At 35.5% G+C, this 22,461-nt stretch overlaps 1 protein-coding gene across 4 annotated transcripts in view; it reads left to right on the top strand.

The window, feature by feature from the left end:
- Positions 1–22,461, top strand: part of Cblb (Cbl proto-oncogene B) — a 231,991-nt gene that overhangs the window by 177,809 nt on the left and 31,721 nt on the right. For all 4 annotated transcript variants that reach the window (XM_017802455.2, XM_017802454.2, XM_008850079.3 and 1 more), the window contains exons 11-13: positions 7,936–8,121; positions 9,992–10,357; positions 18,730–18,824. In XM_017802455.2, coding sequence (XP_017657944.1) covers positions 7,936–8,121; positions 9,992–10,357; positions 18,730–18,824 — 647 coding nt within the window. The remainder of the gene's footprint in view (positions 1–7,935; positions 8,122–9,991; positions 10,358–18,729; positions 18,825–22,461) is intronic.

Genomic DNA, 22,461 nt, shown 5'->3' with positions numbered 1-22,461 from the left:
ATAAAAAAGAATGTTCTTGTTCCCAAAGTCACACTCTGGTCACTTAATATAACTTGTGTGACATCAGTGTTACACTCTCCTGTTGAAGTCTAATAGTTTAGAAATATAAAGTGCTTGCAGTTGTTTTCAATTTGATAAATCTTATTTTATTTTAATGTCTTTTATGTTCAGTGACCTACCGCCAGTCGGTTAAACAGATTATGACTTTACTAGCATTTCATCAACCTCTTACCGTTCAGTGCATACTAAATTTTAGTATGGATATAAGCGTAAATTCTTTCTGAATAATTGGGAAAAATATTGCTGCAAAATCATGCTCCTGGGGCTGGAGAGATTGCTCAGTGTTTAAGAGCACTCCCAGAAGACCTCAGTTCAATTACCAGCACACACAGCAGCTAACAACTGTCTGTAACTCCAGTTGTGAGGACCTGATGCCCTTTTTAGACCTCTATGGGCATTACATGACATGGGTGCACTTGATACATACACACCATACATTCATGCACATAAAAATAATAAAGTATTTTAAAAATCATGTTCCTTTTGCTGTGCTTATATATACTTACACAGAAGTTAAACCCCATTCACTGTTATATTTAGAGGACCAGTCGTTCCTAAGGCCAGGGGTCATACTTTATGTTCCTTGTCACCTAAACACACTCAGTAGGTATTTAAAGTAAACTGGTAAATGCACATACATATGCATCTGCTCTTTGAGGGCGGTGACCTGATCAAATGCATCTTTTTACCTTCATTCTAATGAAACACTAAATACATTGGAATTTTTATGCATTACCTATATCTTAATCATATTTAGACTCACTCCCCTGTCTGCACCGCCCCCATAGCCCACAAGATTTCATGCATTCTGTCATATTAGACCTATATTAAGGCCTATATTCTGCCATATAAGCCATGGTAAGGCCTATCGAGTCAAGTTGGCACAAATGTTTTGAGAATAACCAACTGCTTTCTGATTGGATTTAAGATCTGTTTCACAAGATAGAGCCCATACCTGTTGCTGATACTAGGCCTAGGAACCTACTGCTAGCCAGGTTATGGGACATAGAGGAGAGCTTAATAATGTTACTCTTCTAAATAGTATTAAGCTGAACTCCTAATGACTTACTGCTATACCCATAGATTAATGCATCTCTCAAGTCTTACCAAGTATTAATATTTTTGAAATATCTACAATTTTTTAAGCTATTAATGACTTTTTATCTTATTTAAGGTGAAACAGTAGTGGTTTAGTAAGAAGTTGGTTGTATTCTACACAATAATATTATTGCAGTATTCATTTCATGACTACATTAAAATAGTTTATTAACAACCCATGTTTCAGTTTAAAACTCAGAAAATGCAGATGGCTAATATACTATTTTAAGGATTAAATAATTTAAGTACACTATGGTATCCTTATGTTCTGTATTAGATATAAATTAAAATGATTAAGAATTCTTTAAAGGAAGGGAAATTATCAGGAGCCAAATAAATAATAATTGCTTTTTCTTCACAACACACCTGTACATGTTATTTTGGGACAAGGCATTTTTTTCAGCAATTGAAATTTATTACTTTAGTTCCCAGGATGTTCTTGTTCTCAGCCATTTTTATGGAACTATTTCTACATTGTATGTCACCTTTCCCGCCTTCTCAAAATTGTTTATGCAGCTGAGTGAAGCAAAGGGCATTAAGAAGCCACTCCAGTCAAAGCAATGTATTTCTAGAAGCTAACATTATGAAAAAAAAATATTTAAGGATGAATTCCATGAAGAGAGAGGAAATACAAATTTAAATTAAACTCACATATATACCTGCATGAAAATTTAAAATTCATATTAATGTTTAAATTAAAATATCAAACTTCAAAGACATTTTAAGATTATGGCAGCTAGTCACAGGCCAGGAGTTCATATCCCTCCCACTAGAGATTCTGCAAGGAGAAGTAGTGCCATTTTGCATGGATAGCAGAGTTTATTGCTTTAACAGAGAAGTGTCCCCAGGGTTATGGCCACATGCCATGCTCCCCTGTACTACTTTTTAGTACACTCTGCTGGCAATTTTGTGGTCACCTCCCTGTCAATTTTCAAAGAAAAGTCACCTCTTATGCCCAACACTTTTCCTCCGTGTGCAAGTTTATACATGATTCCGTCTTCTTTGTCGATTTTGTGCTTTCTGAAAAATCCTAGAAGTTTCCAGTAGAACATAGACACTAATTCACTTTCAGTCTACACACAGATCAAGTACCTGTATTCTAAGTAAAGAGGCAAGGTGCCTACATTCTTCTCCAGCGGGAAGAAATACGACAAATTTTAACAGGACATTTCGTCTATACTGAGTTCCTTCCAAATTCTTACAGATCAATGCTTCTGGGAGCATGACTGTGGGGAAAAAATGAAATGACTGTATTGCTTTTATACCACATGATTCATAGACCATTTTGTTCCTTTAAAAGGGACCAATGGTCCAAAATAGATGGTATTATATATTTACACTTAAACTATAAACCGAATATGGGTATGTGAGTATGAATGTAAACATTGATGTCCTGTATGCCTTCTGAATAATATTCTGCATAGGTTGTTTTAAATAATTTCTAACTTTGTTATGCTCACAATAGAAGAAATAAGGACCAAGAAAATAGTTAGCAGCAAGGAAAATACATTTAGAATATTTTGTTGCACTTGTTTACAAATTTGCCACTGGTCTTCATTATCTTTCTTGTACTTAGGGAAAAGTATCGATTCTCTTTTTATTCCTTCTCATCATCCTTATTATAATACATGTATCTACATATGAAAATTCATTAAGTAAAAATCTTGCTAGGAGTACTATAAAATTGACTTTGATTATCTCTGGGATTTTTAGAACTCTCATCTTATTAGTTATTAGGATTCCTCTTGGCCTGTTTTATAAGATCCTGGCCAGGTCTTATTGAAGCCGTTCCTGAAGTTATTCCTACAGTAAATGACTAGAATAATCAGTGTGTACACATAAAAGTATTCAATGTGGCCCTGACATTTTTCTGTATACTGCAAAGTAGACACAAAATTGCATTTTTGCTAAGTAACTAGCATCAATGCTATTTGTAGGAATTAATTCAAAACTTACTGTATCAAGTGTCTATTATTTACATTGAAGAGAGTAAACAAGTGAAATAAATAGAAAATTGGAAAGACACATGGAGATGGTCACCAAGTCTAGTAAAATATTACTTATGACTAAATGTTTGGTCAGATGCATACTTCTAAGTTTATGACCACCTAAGCTGCTTTATACATTATATTTAGACATTTCTGTCTTCAAGACACTCTACCTAAGATATAAAACTGTCATACAAAAGTCAGTTCTAAATTTTTTTTTCTAGTGGTCAGGCTAGAAGGAGCAAATAATCTAAGCAGCATATCTATTTAACTTTTGAGTGTATTATAAGACTCTTATGCTCATTATGTTTTTTAACTTTTTTTATGTGTATGTGTGTATTGCCTGTATGTAGACAAGTGCACCTGTGTCATGCAATGCCCGTGGAGGACAGAAGAGACTGTCAGATGCCCTGGAACTGGGTTACAGACGATTGGTAGCTGCTGTGTGGGTGCTGGGATTCGAAACTGGGTCTTCTGTAAGAACAGTCAATTTTCTTAACTGCTGAGCCATCTCTCCAGCCCCAAACTCATTATGTTTTAATATCTGATTTTATTTCTGTTGTTTAAACCTGATAGTAAGAAGAATTATCTAGAATTAAAAAAAAAAAAAAACCTACAAGTTTGAGGTATTTTGCTTACATTTATCTCTGATCTAACTTTTTTTGGTTAGTGAAGCTAAACCCTGTCTGGAGCTTTGAGGATATCCTGTATCTCTAATATATCAAAATAGTACTCTTCATCTGTCAGTCAGATACAAATTAAATGCTTCATACCAACTTTTATTTTATATTGCATCCTTGAATTTCACTAGCACTATACAGCAACATGATGGAGATTACTCCATGTCATAGTTTAACCCTGTTAAATAATCTGCTTGCAACATACTAATAATTGGCTATTTTGACTCTTGTTGTTTTATCTGAAATTTGCCTGTTAACTATAAGAGAACCATGATTTGAAATCAGATTTATTAATGTGTTTACTTTGAAAACACTAGTTCTCCATAATCAATTGTAATTCTCAGTTAGTTCCATAGCTGAGCAGCATTTAAAAATCACATTCTTCAGCCAAGAGTATCTATATTATGAGTATCCTACTTGTCATTCAGAATTTAAGTAAATGATTTCCAAGCCCTCTGCTTAAAGCATTTTATATTTAACCCATTTTTATACAGAATAAAAATGATAGTGATTAAAAGGAAACCTGGACAATAGTAAGTGATGGTTAGGTTAGTTTGCTCAGTCTCAGAATTTAAAACTGAGCCAGGATGTCAGTACCCTCTTGCTTGTGATTAAGGGTGACTTTGTAGTCCCAGCTTTAGAGATGCATTTTTAGTTTTATGTGGTTTATACCACTGTTGGAGAATGGTCTTAGAGTATTGCACATGCTAGGCAAGTGTTCTGCTATTGAGTTACCTCCCAGCACTGGAGGCATTTGTCATGCATGATAACTACCTGTACTAGGTAAATTCTGTTATTCTGGAGTCAAGTATTTTCAAAGGACCAACATTAAACAGAAATTGGGCTTTAATATAAAGGAGAAATAATTTTCAATTTTGTGTCTCTTCTTTCTGGAAGGAAGGAAGAAAAGGGCAAATATTTCATTCTTTCAAATGAGCTTGTAAATTTTGGTGCAATGAAATTTTAGAATCTAAAAACTTAATTATGGGCTGGATTGTTCAATATTGTCATAAGTTCTTTTTCTCCTTAGACTTTTAAATAGGAAGATAAGAAAAATGTAATTTTTGAATATCAGATACATTAAAAGTGATCTTGTATGAAAAAAAAACTAACAATGCATACAAATTTTCACAGTAGGTTTTGAATTTTAACAGTGATAAAAGTTAATGCAATAGTTTTGTGTCCTGATTACAGAGTTTCATAGACATAGTTAAAGGTTCAGCAAAGAATATTGCATTAGCATCAAAAGGGCATTGTTACGTTATTTACTCTTGGATGGAAATTTTACTCTAATTTAGAACTCAGAAAAACTAATGCTGAATTTAGTCCATATAATCAGTAAGTCTAGTCTGAAGCATCTTTTATTTCATCACAAAATGTATTTCATCTATGAGATCCATCTGAGTATGCTAACTTACTGAAATCATAATGCTTGAAAGCGAGTAAGTGCTTCAGGAGGAGGAAATGTCATCACCTTCTGAACATGCTATGTATTGTACCAAACAAGGTCTGCCTCCAGTTTCATTCACAAAGCTGCAACAAGTCCATTCATCTTTGAGTATCAAAAAGGTCAAGTGATGACATCGATTACAATGTCTGTTCTGAGGATCCTCATTATGTCTTTTGGTATCTAACAAGCTCTTCACCCATTTTAAATCAAATCCATCCATCACCTAAACATACTAGGAATATAGTAACTGCTTAAATATTAGGAAATTAATCTAGTCTAGGGTGAAAGTTAAGGTCCAGCTGTGGTGACAGGCTGTTGGCTCTGTCAGAATTCTGTGCTGTTTCAAGCGGTGAATGAAATGGGTAAATATTTGCAGGTAAACAGAGCTTGAAGTATCATAAGTGTGGTTTACAGGATGTGCACCTGAAAATGTTTCTTCAAGTATGTCAGTGAAGTCCTGAAGTCCTTTACATGCACACGTGTGCATGTGTGTATAAAGAATATATATGAAGACACAAATATTTATATATTTTATGTATGTAAAGAATAGACAGCAACATGTATACATTATATGAACTTGTGCTTGGACTAGCCTATGGATAGCTTAGTATTTTGATTCTTTGTAAAAGATATTAAGCACATACAGCATTTTGTCAAGTAAGTTTCCTAGTTCTCAGATAATGTAGCTTATTTTAATATGATTGGTGGAAAATCAAATGTCCTGTGACATCTGCTGACTCATAGTGCTACAGTTCTGTGATGCAAAGAACTTTAATTTCTAACCCTGTGAGGCTCTATAAGTTTGGGGGTAGCAGTCATTAAGAAACATTGTATTAAAATCCGTTTATGACTTTAGAGTTTTTACTTTTTCAGTTTAGTAGCGATTGAAAAAAATTTAAACAGCATAACAATCTAAGACATGGCTGAAAAAGAATCATGAAATTCTAAGAAGAAAAAAGTTCTTTACGTTGTTGTGTAACAGTTCTAATTTTTTGAAGTATTTAAAATTATTTGAACCATTTAAAGTTATTTAGGTTAATTTAAGTTTTTTTGAGAGCAAGAAGATAAACTTTGTAGTTAAGTGATGTCAGAAAAATATTCAGGCTTATCTAACATGTTGATTTCTTGTTTAGTCTCTTCCTATTCAGTTTTAACTAACTTAGTATTTGCATGTATTTATTGGCTTAATTATGACAAATTTGATACATGTATGCAATTTTTGATTACCAAATAAGAGTAAGTAACATTTCCATATCTTCAAATGTTCGTAACTTTTAAATATATGATAAAATGTTTTAGGTATAGCTATCTAGTGTTCTGTGCTGTACAACACTAGAACTAACTTGTACTGTTAGCTGTGTTTTCGTACCCGTTATCCAGCACCTATCTGTCTCCTCAGCCCACTTGCCTAGCCTCTACTGACCACTGTTCTATTTTCCTATGAGATGAACCTTTCTCACATTCACATGAGTGAGAATGTACAGTATCTGTCTTTTAGTGTCTGTCTTATTTCACTTAGACAGTGCTTCATCCTTGTTGCCACAGATTGCAGTAAGCCTTTCTTTACTGTCACTGAATATTATTCCCCATTTTCCTTATTGATTGATAGATGTATTGTTTGATTCCGTATCTTGGCTGTTGTGAATACCGCTGCACTAAATACAAGAGTGCAGGCAACTCTTCTATATAGTAAGTTCAGTTCTTTGGATATTTACTTAGTAGCCCCTCAGATTAATTTTTAAAGCCCTTCCAAATGTAAGTTTAATTCCCTATTCCCTAAATGTAGGCTGTTCAGTAACTTCCGGAGAAGATTAAAAATATGTGACAGCATAAAAACGTAGTACTTTTAAGTGTTTTGGTCTAAGTACAGGCTTTCCTAGATTTGGCTGTTTTTCACAAAACAAACAAAAAAAACACATTTAACTGAGGATTTCTTTTCCATATGAAAGCTTAAGAAAAAATATTTTGGTTTAAATGTGTTTATTTTAAGGACATTTATTTTTAAGTCCTACCTGGTTTAATTGTTTTGAAGCAAAATATGCAGTAGTGGATACACATTTCATATGGAATAAATAAGCTTCTGTTTGAAAAGATGAAATTTTAAAACTTAAAATCTGTGGGGCTGGAGAAATGGCTCAATGGTTAAGAGCACTGGTTGCTCTTGCAGAGGACCCAGGTTTGGTTCCCAGCACCCCCATGGCAGCTAACAACTATCCATAAATCCAGTTCCAGGGGAATCCAGTGCCTTCCTCAGACGTCTTTGGGCATTGCACAACATGGATGCACTTATATAAATGCAGATAATGCACTCATACACATAAAATAAAAATAATAAATAAAATATCTTTAAAATAATAATAAAAATTATAATCTTTGTAACCCAAAGGAATATGCTTACTGCATTGGGTTTTCTGGTCTCCTCAGAGGATACAGAGCAGTTCCAGGAAGAATGCACTAATTCTAATGTTCTTCCCCTCCAAGATCCTTCTGCAGTGGGATAAACCTTGTACTCTATTCATTTCAGCGATAGATGGGGCTCTCCAAATCTATTCAGAGTTTATTTTAATGTGTGCAACAGAGGAGACCTTGTGCACACTGCACACCTGTAAGAATGGAAAGTCATCAGATAGCCAGAAACCTTTCTGCTTTTCTCTTTTAGTGTACAGACAGGCAGAACTCACCAGTCACATCACCAGGATCCTCCCCACTGGCCCAGAGAAGAAAGCCTCAGCCAGACCCTCTCCAGATCCCCCATCTCAGCCTGCCACCAGTGCCTCCTCGTCTGGATCTCATTCAGAAAGGCATTGTCCGCTCACCCTGTGGTAGCCCCACTGGTTCACCCAAGGTGAGTCACCCCTCCCTTTGAAATACAGAAGACAATGCTCAGGTTCCTCTAAAGGCCATTTCTTGTGTTTGAGGTGTTTTAATTGTTTGTAAACAGCTTTGATGAGTTTCTCACTTTGTCTGTGGTGAGCCTGCTGTTGTGCTCCTTGCTTTATTAATATAAAAGAGTGTGTGTCAACCCCTGATTTGCCAAATTAAGTAGCTACATAAATACAGTATTCCATAAAATGTATTTAAAAATGTCATTATATGCATTAAAGTAATTTTCGTGCTGTTAACAAATGATATTTTATATTCATTTTCATAATGTCATGACTGGAAAAAAATGTGATGTGTGTGTGTTTTCATAAGGTGTAAGGTATAATATATTACTCCCCATGTTTCAGGAGACTCACAAGAGAGAATTATATGTATTTTTTAACCTGGGGGGAATTAATTACAATGAATTATAATATTTGTAAAGTAATTACATTACTCTTTATATTAAAAGCATAATTCTAACTCTGTAAAGTTAAACCTTCAGTTTATTTTAGTTTTATGTCAGTGCTTTTTAAATTTGATAAGAGAATATTTTGCTTTGTTAAATGTAAATTTATAAAAGCTTCAATTCCATTTGCTAATATGCTTACATTATAAAATTGACAAGAAGTACGATATATTTAGTAGTATTTACTTCTTTTGCATTATAATTCACTTGGAACCCTGATTAGGATATAACAGTTATATAAACATAGAACAGATTATTTTTGTTCAGTGACATTTCCTAATAAAAAGCATAAATTGTTTATTAAATAAATAATGTAAATCAAAATTGATCCAGATATGGTGGCTCACAACTTTAATGCCAACACTCTAGAGGCAGAGGCAAAAGGGTCTCTGTGAGATTGAGGTCAGCCTGGTCTGCATAATGAGTTCCAGGCCAGCTGGGGCTACAGGGAGACCGTGTCTCAAAACACCAAGAAACAAAAACAAACAAAAAATTGAAAGCTATATAAAGCATGATTCCTCTTTGTAGTATATACCTTCATATTTTTGTATAAAAATTAGAATGACTTTTTTTTTTCATTTTAAGAAACCCATAAAATGGGGCTAGAGAGATGGCTCAATGGTTAAGATCACTGCCTGCTTTTGCAGAGGACCCAGGTTGAGTTCCCAGCACCCTTGATGACTAACAACCTTCTGTAACTCTAGTTCCAGGGGGATCTGATGCCCTCTTCTGACCTCCATGGGCATTGTTCTTATGTGGTACACTTATATATAAGCAGGAAAAATGCTCATACATATAAAATAAATAGATCTTTAAAAAAGAACCCAGATGATTCAAGTACTCCACCATTCTGCTGTCATGATTTTTTTCCATTTTGTAGCACTATTAAATCAGAGAACCAGAGCAATTGCCTGGCATCGCTTCTATTGTATTGGAGCAAGGAAGAAAATATTTTCAACCTTTTTAAATATTACAAATATTTTTTAAAAAGTAAAGCAATGTAACAATTTTGGTTGTGTTCTTCTATGTCTACTAAATCAAAAAATGTATAAATTGATGATTGACATGATACTATGTCAATCAAAGCATAAAATTTTTATCTTATACTTCTTTCTATATGATTTATACTAGCTTGCAGTTATGTACTCATTTCTACAAAAATTTGTAATGAGATAGTGTCATGTGAGTTTTTCATGAATTTTTAAATATTTTATTAGTGATAAAAAGAAACTAAGAGTGAGTTAGAAGTTATTAGAAATCTCATAATATTCCATTGTGACTAAATACAAATTCAGTAGCATTTTAGTCTAGAAGTCTTTTCAGTTCATGGTGCAAATTCAATTCTTTTTTGGTTTTGTTTTTTGTGTCTTTCATATCTATTTAGTCTTCTCCATGCATGGTGAGAAAGCAAGACAAACCACTCCCAGCACCACCTCCTCCCTTAAGAGACCCTCCTCCTCCCCCACCAGAGAGGCCTCCCCCAATCCCACCTGACAATAGACTGAGCAGACACTTCCATCATGGGGAAAGTGTGCCTTCCAGGGACCAGCCAATGCCTCTCGAAGCCTGGTGCCCTCGGGAAGTGTTTGGGACTAATCAGGTAGTGGGCTGCCGCATCCTAGGTGATGGTTCTCCAAAGCCTGGAATCACTGCGAACTCCAACATAAATGGAAGGCACAGTAGAATTGGCTCCGACCCAGTTCTTATGAGGAAACATAGACGCCATGAATTGCCTTCAGAAGGAGCCAAGGTAAGAAAATCTGCATCACAGAAACCCAAGACACAGCCAGCATCTGTCTGATGGCAGGTTTTGTGCCTAACATAAAACACAGGGCTGTATTGTTTTGCTTGAGTTTGTTTTTTTACCTGCCTAATATGGGACTTCCCTCGGGTCTTTAATTATCTATAGTTCTGAGTAATCAGAAGCTCATTAAACATTCAACTTGGAAACAGGAAAATGTTCTAAGTAATCATTTATTTTTAATATGCAGACATTAGATAATTTTCCAGAGAGTCGTTCACCTTTTCTTATTTAAAAATTTGTCTCCCACAAATAACTTATTGGTATTACAGTCAGTATTGTTTTAAATTTCCTACTTTTATGAAAACTCAATAAAGTTGTTTAATTGTATGTATCAATATCAGCCATGGAATGAGTTTTTGCATAGGATGGTATACTTTATCCAGACAAGAGAAATGGAATGCTCACCTACTTAAAATCACATAGCCTACTTCACTCTTGCAAAGTGAACCCTTTCCTTGCTGACTTCTCACTTGAAGAGTAGTCCTCCTGTCCTCTGTAGGTAAAGGAAAGGATCCAAGTTTGTTGAAGGGGCTGCAGCAGCAGTCACTGATCCTAAAGTCTTGCAGCCCTTGGAAACCACCCTGGAATACTTAGGGTGTTCCATGTCAATGAGGTTTTAGGTGTGAGATCAGATCCTTGTCATCTCCTTTTACTGAAGGTGTCTTTGCCTTTTTGGAAAAGCAATATTAAATTAACCCCAGACTTAGTGACTTTTTTTCAGGGGCATGATCTATTCTTTCTAAGCTATGGATTGAATTTAGTGTGTTTATCTGTTATTCAAGAAATAAGGACACCTAGCCCAGTTGACAAAAAAGCCTTTCCACTAGAGAAGTGGAATCAGGAGGGTGAGTTTCAAGGTCATCCCCAGTAACAGGGGATTGAAGGCCAGGTTAGGCTAAATGATACCCTATCTCAAAAAGAAAGAAAGGAGGGGGGGAGACGGGAGGCAGGGAGGGAGGGAGAGAGCGAGGGAGAGAGGAAAGGAAGGAAAAGGGGAAGGAAAGGAAGGACAGTCCTTAGTTTCTGTGTCGGGAAGTGGTGCAGTGATGATGTAAATTTTGTATAGCAATCATTACTAATGTAGTAGTGTATCAGGGATATCTTGGGGTAAGAAGAGCCAATGCCCACGTGCAGCATTGCAAAATACAGGTGCATTGGTAGCTTTCAATAACTCTGCCAGTGGCCTGCCTTGGCACAGTCTTTCTCACTCCTGTACCTATGAAGGTCTCTAAAGATTTCTTCAGGGTCACTCACAGATGAAATAAACTTAAGAGAAAGCATATAGAAAAAGCAATTTGATCATGTCTTCTGAAAGCAGACGACCTATCCTCAAAAGAGCATCTCTACAACCTAAAGTTCTGACTGGAGGGAATTGCTGGGATTTAGCTTTGGTTTGCTTCTGCCCTTTAGCCTCTGTTCACTCCTACATGATCACATTTGAGAAGAACATTGGACCAAGCTCTTACATGAACAGACTGGTGCAAGATATTTTCTGAATGAACCGCAGACATACTTAAAATATAGTAACTCTCCAAGTCAATTCATTGAAGAGTCCTTGTTTCAGGGTTCTTTTAGTAATAATATAGTAAGTTTGAGTGTGACTACAAAGCTGGCTTTCTAGAATACTGACTGTTAATTTTTTATAGTTAGTTTCAAAAATGGGGGTGATTATTATAGATATGAAATTATTTTTATATTAATTATAGGCTTGAAATATTAATAGTGAGTTCATTATTTTTAGAAAAGTTTCTGTAAATTCTGGTCCGTCAGTTTTTGTGTTCTGCTTATGGCTTTAGACTGTGTACCAGAGAACATTGAGTAAATTTCAAGTTATCTCTTACTAAAAGCTGTATTTTCATCTTGTTTATCTCTGTCTAATTTTTGTCTAACTTAGCCTCATGAAGATTCCTCTCTCCCTTCCCCTGCCCCCCCATCTACACACACACACACACACACACACACACACGCACACACTCGCCCCTCGAGTAAGTACTTTTGTCCTGCAGTAAAACTTCCTCCAATTTTCTAACTTTGTCTCATCTGTCAATTCTTTCTCTGAGAACAAAAGAAAGTTTCCTTAAGGTCTAATCTATATTATAGGTGTGCCCCCCCATACACACACACACACACACACACACACGCACACACTCGCCCCTCGAGTAAGTACTTTTGTCCTGCAGTAAAACTTCCTCCAATTTTCTAACTTTGTCTCATCTGTCAATTCTTTCTCTGAGAACAAAAGAAAGTTTCCTTAAGGTCTAATCTATATTATAGGTGTTAATATGCTTAGTAGTAGGAGCATGCCATGTCCTGAAAGGTGATTTCCTCTTACAGCTAGAACTGGTTTTTGGACCAAGTGAGACTTTTCAGATACCTGTTTTCAACCTTGTTTGATTTCAGTGCAGATTTTGAAGAAAGGTTTTATATATAGTTAATGTATAAAATATAAAGTGAACTGTGTATTCTCTTACCTTTTGAGGGGAAAGTAGTTCCATAAGGAATATCTCACAAGTTATATAAGAAGAATAAGCCTAATTGTTCTTTTTCATTTCTTTGTCCTCAGCATCAGGCTGCTAGTAACAACTGACCTAAGACTACACATTTATGACATGTTCTCTTTCTGTGACCCCAGGTTAGTCTGTCATCAGGCTCTGGAATCAGACTTGGATTTTGCCTACTGCTCTTAAATGCATTAGAATTGTGGTTGTGAGGGACTTAGATCATCTTAACCTGTATTCACCCAGTTATTTACTTCCAAAACTGGAATAAAAATAAGAGAGTGCTTATAACCTCTAACCATCTAAATTCTCAAATCTTTGCATTTGGGAGTACAGCAAAAAAAATAAACCTTTGGCTGCTTCCTTGGGAGGCAGAGACAGACCAGCCTGATCTCCATAGGGAGTTCCAGGATAGTTGGAACTACAGGGAAACCCTGGAGAGAGAGGGGCGGGGGAGAGAATAAGTAAATAAGTAAGTAAATAAATAACTTTGTCATGAGATTTGAGAACAAATTGCAAAAATTTAACTTTTAATCAAAAATGATGGGTGCTTTTTGCTTTTTTTTTTAAGGATAAAATAATCATCTTCCCTCTCCTCCTCTCCTTTTTCTTATCATAGTTCTGTTGCAGGCTTGGGATGTACTCAGTACCTTCCTTGCTCTCCCACAGTATTGAAGCTAGTGGTGGAGCAAAAAAGCAACATTTGCTTTTGTTGGGGTTACGCAGTGGTGCAACTGGGAGAGAGCCTTGTGGAGGAAGTTGCCTGTGGTACAGAGGCCACAGGCTCATAGGGTTACAGATCAGTGTTTTTATTGAAAATAGTAAATGACAGCAATGTGTTCTCACCCTTCATACCACTGTGCAGACTCTGTCTTGTACTTCACATAGACTTAGTACTGTGGAGAGTTAGATATTTGAGAACTGATTGTCTTCATATAAACATCATTTTCTTTAAATGTAAACAAATGCACATTTTGTGCAAGTAGTCAAATTGCCATTGTTACTATTTGAGATTTGGTTTGTTTACTTGACTTTGTAAAAGCTAATACTTCAAAATAAATATCTTTCCATTTGAATGGTAGGAGATCCTAGGTCCTTAAGTTCTAAAGCATTAAGGAGAAACTAAATGTATGCTTGAAATCCTACAAGGGGAATTTTTGGAACTTCAGTTCCTGAGTATTGGATAAGGTCCCACCCTCTAGTGTGTATCCTCTATAAGCAGCTCCCCTCTTCAGTGGTCCTTTTGTAATTGCATTATCTGTAGATAAAAGGTAAGGGGAGCAAAAATAAATAAAATTCTCATCAGTTGATTTATTAATTGCAAAAAGATCTGAGGAGAAAAAGAAATTCTCTAATTATGAAAATTTCTACCACACTTACTTGCTCCCCATTCCATTACCATAATCAAAGCTAGTGAAAAACACACTACCTTTTTAATGAACCTACAAGCTAAAACTCATTAGGATTATTCACCTTGTCTTTTCAATAAGAGCTTCTTTCTTATAATGGAGTTTTCATTATCTGAAATAATAGCCGTATAAACCAGCTCCTTAATGAATATCTTGCTATTTAGATATTTATTTGTTGACTTGTTCATTTTACTTATTCTAGGTGAAAATATTTGCATGAAAATGTTTTAAAATAGGATAAAAACTTGAAAGTTATTACTGACTTCTGGCCATTAGCTAGTACCCTGCTGTCATTATTTGTTCCCTTAGATTAAGGATCTGGCTGTTTCTGTGATAAGCACTATCTTTAAGTTGTCATGTGCTTTGGAATGACATTGTTCTACAGATGACCCTATGTATAACAAGATATCCCTAGATGAGAGTGGCACATGGCCCTCTTCTTGTGATTGTGGCTTTTTGCACTTTGAGTGAGGAAGCACATGTTCATATGGATGACCTTCAACTTATCTGTAAATTTCAAGGGTTTTCTTTCAAAAAGTACATCATTTGTATACAGTAGTTTCATTTGCTATGCAATATTGCAGAATACAAGCTAGGGATCCTCTTCAGACAGTTGTGGGGTGTTTATATACATAGGATAGGGAATATATTTTTGGTACATCTCAAGGGTCTTGTGTTTTAACCTCTGTCTCTAGACAATACTTAAGTCATAGGCAAGCATTTTAAAACATCTAATAGGTGATCATATGAGACCTAGCAGCATGCAGAAAAATACAATGTGGTATAAACTGTTTTATACTTAATTGCACAATGCAGATTTGATTCTTCCACAAATACAAGCTTCAAGGAATGTGCTCAGTCTTTCATCCTGCCTCAGTTGTGTAATAAAATGTTCAAGACACAGTGGGGATGCAAAGTGTGGTCAATAGTGCACAGTCTAGTGCTATTGAGACAGGTCTTCAGTGAACTGACCAAGAAAGGGGCATAAGAAGCATCCAGAAAGTATTTAAGTCCCTGAGAAAGAACATGAAATAATGAAGGAATAAAGGTTCCTATAAGAGAGTCCCTGCCTGTAGGCTTACAGACATGCACAGCTATTTCCATCTGTGGGAATTGTAGGAAGGGATATCATGAATGCTGAAAAGACATACAGTGATATGAAGTAAATTTTGAATATAAAGAGGCAGGTGAGTCCAATGGGGCATTGCAAGCTGAAACCAGTTATTAGGTGCCTTGAATTCTATATGAAGGTTTTTCAGTTTTGTATGCAGGAAATAACTGTTAAAAGTGTTTTTGACTGAGAAGCAATAGTATCAGTGATGCAAAACTTAACAATGTAAGTCTTTAACATTTCCAGTAGAATATTGATGGATTAGGGGCAGTAGGTAGGAAGGCTGAGCACAGAGGTGGGTTTCTTAGGCTGATAAGTTCAGTGAGGTTTCGGCCTGAACTTCTCCAGTTGGTCCCTCTGTACATGTGATAGCCTGTTGTTTTCTACCATTTGTAAACAGTTCCTTCAGATTTCTGAGGAACCTATAATATATTTTTTTTAATCTCAGATGACTGTGGTATGTGGAACTCTCTCAGGTAGTGGCAGCTAATTTCAGGTCCGATGAAATTGAAAAAATTGAACATGGAATTGAGAATGACATAATGCTAGGTCTTGTCCTCCACTATCAAGAATTGGAATCCATCACATTATATTCACAGAAATGAGTACCAGCACATCTAAATCCCTTGCTGTTTGCCTATTTGTGTGATTCAGTCTGTTCATTAGAATTCTGTGTATGGCTTTAAGAATATTCTTAACTCTTAATACATACTTTAGAACTGATTATAGGAAGATCAGTAACTGAACAAATTATGTTTATTTGCTGAGGGTATTTCAGTAAAGTAAGGTTTGGAATGTGCCCCCATTAATAAGGTCATCTAGCCTGTCACCAGTCAACATTCATGTAAGCCCTACTAAGTGCATAAAGCAGACAAGGGAATTTACTATAAACCAAATAAGAACTAAAAGACTTTCTATTGTGAAACAGGTATAACGTGGCATGAGTTCTATAAAGAATGTAACTGTACTGCAGATGACAAACAGTTCAGAAAAGACACAATCACTTTTCAGAGACAGGAGAAATGCCTAAGCTTCTGCTGATCCATAACAAATTTCTAAAGCCATTAGAGAATCTGCTGTTTATACATTGAAGCATATTAATTTTTTTACAAAATTAGGTGGAAGTCACACCTGCCAGAGATTGTTATCTCAGTGATATAGTTTTGTGATACTACCAGTGATCAACTCCATTATTTGTATGATTTGTCGTGTGTGTGTGTGTGTGTGTCTTGTGTATCTATATGAGTGTGCACATGGATGTGGAGGCTAGGTCAAAGCAAAGTCTTTTTCTCAGTCATTCTCTACCTTATTTTTTGATAGAGGGTCTCTCACTGAACCTATAGCTCACTGATTAGCTAAGCGACAGGTTGGCCAGCAAGCTCCAGAGATCTGTCCATGTAGCACAGGGTTTAAAGGTGCATGTTGTCATACCCAGCTTTTGTATGGGTGCTGGGCTCTAAGTGCAGGTCCTCCTGCCTGGGCAATGAACACTTTGCCTGCATTTATCTCTTCAGCCCCAAACCTTTTCTTTGTTAAGCTAAATGGCAACACACAGAAACATTGTGCAATTTGTATTATCAGTGTATCTCATCTAATTTGTAGTATCAGTGTCAGTAAGTGTTTGAGCCTGGTGTTACTCTTTTTTGGCTGTCTTTATTAAATATCAACACATTAGATACTTTTACCCAAAAGAACAACTTAATAATGCATATAAAAATCCATATTTCATTTTCCAGAAAAAATTTTAAATATATGTTTGACAAAAACATTAGATTTGCTTGTAAAAGACTTGGTACTATGTCTGCTCCAGTGTGATTCCAGTAAAGAATCATTCAAATGGTCAGTATTATCATTGGCTTTAATAGTTTGCTGCATGTATTTGTCAGTTAACATGCATTTTTATGTTTAAGGATTTTCTTGAACTTGGTAATGATTCATATCTCTTAGAAAATTTTTCCTCTTTAGCAAAGTTCAAAAAATTTTGTCATGTTCTATTGTTTGGCCCTCAGTCAAAAGCCCATGATAAAATTATTTCGTTTAAAGATATGTTTTATCAAGATGTAACTGCAGCATATTAAATCTAATGAAGAGAGACTTGGAAAAGAGAAATAAAATTTGAATTAACCTGCAGCCTAGTTTTCAGAGTGAAACTCTAATTCTATAAAATTAGGTTTTATGCATTCAATGCAAGCATCAATATATTTCAGAAATGTACTTGAAACCTGCTTCCTCTCATTTTCAGTTATAGATAAGGGTATAGCATTTCCAGCATCTTAAAGGCACAGCACTATTTTAGAAATACGAGGGATAAAAGAAATACGTGGTGGACTGTTGACTGCATTAGCAGAACCCCCAGCTCTCATTCCAGCCATTTTGTCCCACTATGAGTCTCCCTTTAAGAATGAATTCTAAGAGTGTATAAAAGAAGTTTATTATTTTAAAAATTTAGTGATTATTTACAGACTTTAAATGATCTATAATCTGTTCTTGTGAGTATGTCTTGCAAAGTTATCCTTTGATTTTTTTTTAGTCTCTTTTAAGTCACTAATTTCAGATTATCAGAAGAGCAATGAGCAGTTGCTGAAACACTTCCTATAGTATAACTAGTAAATATGAAAGTCAGTAATTAAAGGTTGATTCTCTATAGAACTTTTGAACAAGTTGACAGTTGTCCGTGGTTTTTAAAAACTGAAAATTATATTTGAATTTCCCTGCACTTGGAAAGCCAGAAAATTGTCTACTTATTGTGAGCTCCAAAACTTTGACCTTGACATAACACAGGCCTGTCTGAGTCTAAGCATCACTGTGGTATCAGGAAATTGAAAATGGTCCTGGTAGCCCTAAAGCGATGTCATTTGATGAAAACTTTTATTTGGTTAGAAGTGGAACAGGATTGCATCAGTATTACTTCCATCTTCACAAACTCCTAACCTTGGAGAGAGATAGGGAGAGGGAGGGGGGAAAGAGAGGGGGGAAGAGAGAGAGAGAGAGAGAGAGAGAGAGAGAGAGAGAGAGAGAGAGAGAATGAACACACTCATTCTTGGGAAGTGATAGTACCTGCTTATACTGTCATAACCTGACTTCTGTATATTATAGCATCATCACTGAGTTTTGATTAAGATTCATATTGTGCCTTCACATGATCTGATATGACTTTAAGTTGTGGTAACTCATCACTGAGCCTGCTTTCTCTTAAATAAATTGTACTAGTTTAAATAAACAAATTGTATAATCACTATGAAATTCCAAAGCCTTGCAAGGAGTTAAAGTCCAGTGGCTAACCATTTGATTTACTTTCAGGTCTTCTCCAATGGACACCTTGGCAGTGAAGAATATGATGTTCCTCCTCGACTTTCTCCTCCTCCTCCAGTAACTACCCTTCTCCCTAGCGTAAAGTGAGTTTCATTGAATTTGTAGATCATGTGTCCATGAATAATGATATGGGTATGAGTGTTTTTGAGGTTCTCAGTACAGAAATCACAGAGTGAATAGAAAAGAATCAGTAAAGACAAAAACAATCCATTCCGGTTTGCAAATTCAAGTACCAGACATTAAGACTTTCCAATTCTCTGATATAGCTCCTAAAACACTTACTGACCCCTTGAGATGAGTAATGGGACAAGAAAACCATTTCCTACATCCAAGAAGAGGGCAAAGCCATACAATGATCTCTCTCTCTCTCTCTTCTAATTTTCTTTCTCCCCACTACCCATTTTGTCAACAACAATTTATACTCTGGTTCCTCCATGTTCCCTTCATCTCAAATCCATTTAGGATCTAAGTCCTGTTAATTGTTCTTTTGGAGTTTTCATGTTCAGCCAATCTTCCCATTGCCGGCTTAGCCTCGTAACTGGACTCCTGACAGACCTATCGTATGGTGACCATATCTAATCTCTATAAGTATCAGTGGATTTTAAAGCTAGGAAATAAGTTCACCTGTGTGTCTCCTTTGAAGTAGAAGGATACAGATATGCTCGAGAGTGAAGTGATGCCTAGCAGAGTTAATCCACATGAAGAACCCTTCCTGCCCCAGTCTCGCCTCCCACCTTGCATACTCTCTTCAGTGGAGTCATTTATTTTCTCTTCTGCTTTCCCACCTCTTTCCAACTTCAGAACCAGCTTGACTTCTTTTGTCCTAAAGAAGCTTCATATTTTCTGCAAGCTGTAAGATCCTACAGAATTTGAAACAACTAAAATGTCTGTTATTCCTTTTGCCCTATAATTATATCTCACTTTTCTTTTTCTGATTTCATAAGTTTTTGGTGCAGTCCCCTCCTGTGCTCCACCTTTTCAAAAACTTCATCCTTAAGCTCCATGTCTTAGCCTCTGCTTTTTATGAAAATTTATGTAACGTCTGTTAATAATTAACACTGATTTGCAAAGCCAGGCATGATACAGTATACCTGTAATCCCAGCACTTTGAAGGCTGAGACAGAACAATTGCCGTATTTTAAGGTTACCTGGAGCTACATAGTGAGTTTCAGGCCAGTCTGGGCTGCAAAGTGAGAACATACCTTGCACACACACACACAGATTGCATTTCTCTTATTACAGTTTATTGTTTTATATGCATGTAATTATGTATTCTGCTCTACTGTTTCCTACTTTTAAAAATAATTTAAGGTTTAGAGATCACAAATTTGTCTGTATTTTCTAAACTCCCATGGAGAATTTTTAATTGCTTGAAGTGCTAAGGTCCTCCAGTTTTCTTTGGGGTTTTTCATTTTCTCTTATGGTTTTTGATTGTTTGTTTAGCTATAAATAAAATTCAGGGTCTTATACATGCTAGGAGAGTACTTTACCTCTGAGCCATATCTCCTACCCAGCCAAGGTTTTTTTCTTTTTGATTAGAAGCCTAAAATCTTCTTCATTCCTTTCTCAAGAGGTCCTTGAACTCTGACCAAATATATTAAAAGAAGGCTAAGATAAATCTCAACTTACAGAAATTTAGTCTCCTGTAGAAAACAATATTAACTTTCATGAAATCAGCAGAGAACGCTACACCAAATTATGTAATGCTAACAGTTTAAAGGAAAGGCTGTCAAACAAGCATGTTTCTTAGATGGGATGGAGTGTGAGCCTCTGAGGATAGGCACAGTTGGATACTGCAGTGCCTGAGACAAAGGCAGAGAGAAATTGAATGTCATTCAGCGGATAGTGGAGAAACTGAGCTAGTGGCCCAATCTCCAGAAGTAACTGCCAGATCTTTAGGACACATAGCAGTTGGAAGCAATCACAAGTATTCTGTGTCATAGGTTCTAAATCAGTGAGAATGTACGTGATAGTCTAGCTCCGTGTAAACTCCAAATATATGTACATATATGTACACCTGACCTGTCACCTCTGTTAATTCTGAGAATTTTAGGAAATGAAATAAATGAAATATTTCTAGTTGCTGTTTAAATTTTCACACTGTGCTTATCACATTCATGTGGCCAAGTGTGATTAGAGACGGGTTATATTCGCATGATTTGTACTTGACAGTAAGCTCTGCTTCTTCTGTAAATAAGAGGAATAGCAAGATCATGGTGAAAGTGTGCTTACTGAAGTCTTTCTGATATCCTGGTTTGTGGAAGCCCCTGAGATTGTGTGGTTATAACATCTATCATTTACTCCTGATTTTTACCTCAAGTACTGATGTTTTAACTCAAGAAATATTTTACCAAGCAAGCTTAGCAACAAATTTGTTTTTATTTTGCATGCTACAAGTTAGCCATAGTTGGTTTTTACTGACAGTATATTTCCATTTTCTTTTTCCTGAATGTAATGGATAAAAAATATGTAAATTATATAAAAGAAAATAGAAAATATAATCTTAACAGTACATAGACATATTCCAAATATCAATATCCAGAATTAATATTATGACTTTTTCACTGAGATATGTTTCAGCATCATGTAGTAATTTGTGGGGATAATTTCATGGTCTCCTCTGTAACTTAATACTGTCACACATTTTATGCACTGTATTTCCTATGAAAGCATGAAGTAAGCAGTAGAATAAAATCAGCCTGGACTCCATGTTTCATTAATTGGTTTCTTTTTTTTTTTTCTTTTTTTACTTTTTTGACGAAGAACCTTTTTGGGGCTTAATTATCTAGCTAATAAATGGGAGGGTTAGTTTGACTTAAATGATATCTAAAACCCTTTTGAGGTTCTACTTTCTATGAAATGCTTATTAAGAGTTACTCATGATATTAATTATATGTGATACTTTGATAACCTGGATACTCAAATATAATTGGCTGATCATGTCCCACTGTAGAAACTAGTATGGGTTGAACTATTACCCTTACTAATATTACTAACATTATATTAGTTATAATGATTTAATAATCATTATAGTGCTCATATTATTTTAGTAAACAGTATAAGGGTAATAATACTATAACATTGGCTGATACTATCATGCTCATTATTAATACTGATCTAATTTGACCATGTTTGAGAATATGACCAGAGTATCAGGAGCATATGTTTTTGACTCTGGAGAATCATAGAGCATGGGTCTTTGGAAGCTGCCATTCATTTGAGGAGTACTATGGAAACTAACATACCCATTGCCAGGCTAGACTCTTGGTTCCTGTTAAAAAATGAGTTTTTAGCAAAATTGGAAACTGACACCTACACTACACCTTACAAATCTCACACATGTTGAAAAGCCATAGTTGTTAGAATCAAAACTAAAGCTGGCACTTAACTTTTAATTTCCACTGTATTAGAACAATTAGAATATGATTGTTAAGGATTTGATCCTGGTACTAAATGCCCGTTTGCTCAAGGGTAGAGGCTGTTCTGTTAAAAGATTTCCTTTCAGGTTAAACTACATTTTGGTGATTATGAGATTTTTTTTATGAAATTTAAAACTCATTTATAGAAATATAGAGATGTAAGGCAAAAAAGTGAACAAAAAATGTAATTATACAGATCTTTGTTTTCTGAAATGCTTTTTCTAAATGTTTTTCTATTTAACATTAGTGACAATTAGTCATAAATAAAAAGCTTTAAGTAAATGCTGAAAATACAGGTACT

The sequence above is a fragment of the Nannospalax galili genome, unplaced genomic scaffold (genome assembly GCF_000622305.1).
Source record: "Nannospalax galili isolate Female #2095 unplaced genomic scaffold, S.galili_v1.0 scaffold465, whole genome shotgun sequence".
NCBI classification, from domain to species: Eukaryota; Metazoa; Chordata; class Mammalia; order Rodentia; family Spalacidae; genus Nannospalax; species Nannospalax galili.
This window is presented reverse-complemented; position numbering and strand designations above follow the sequence as displayed.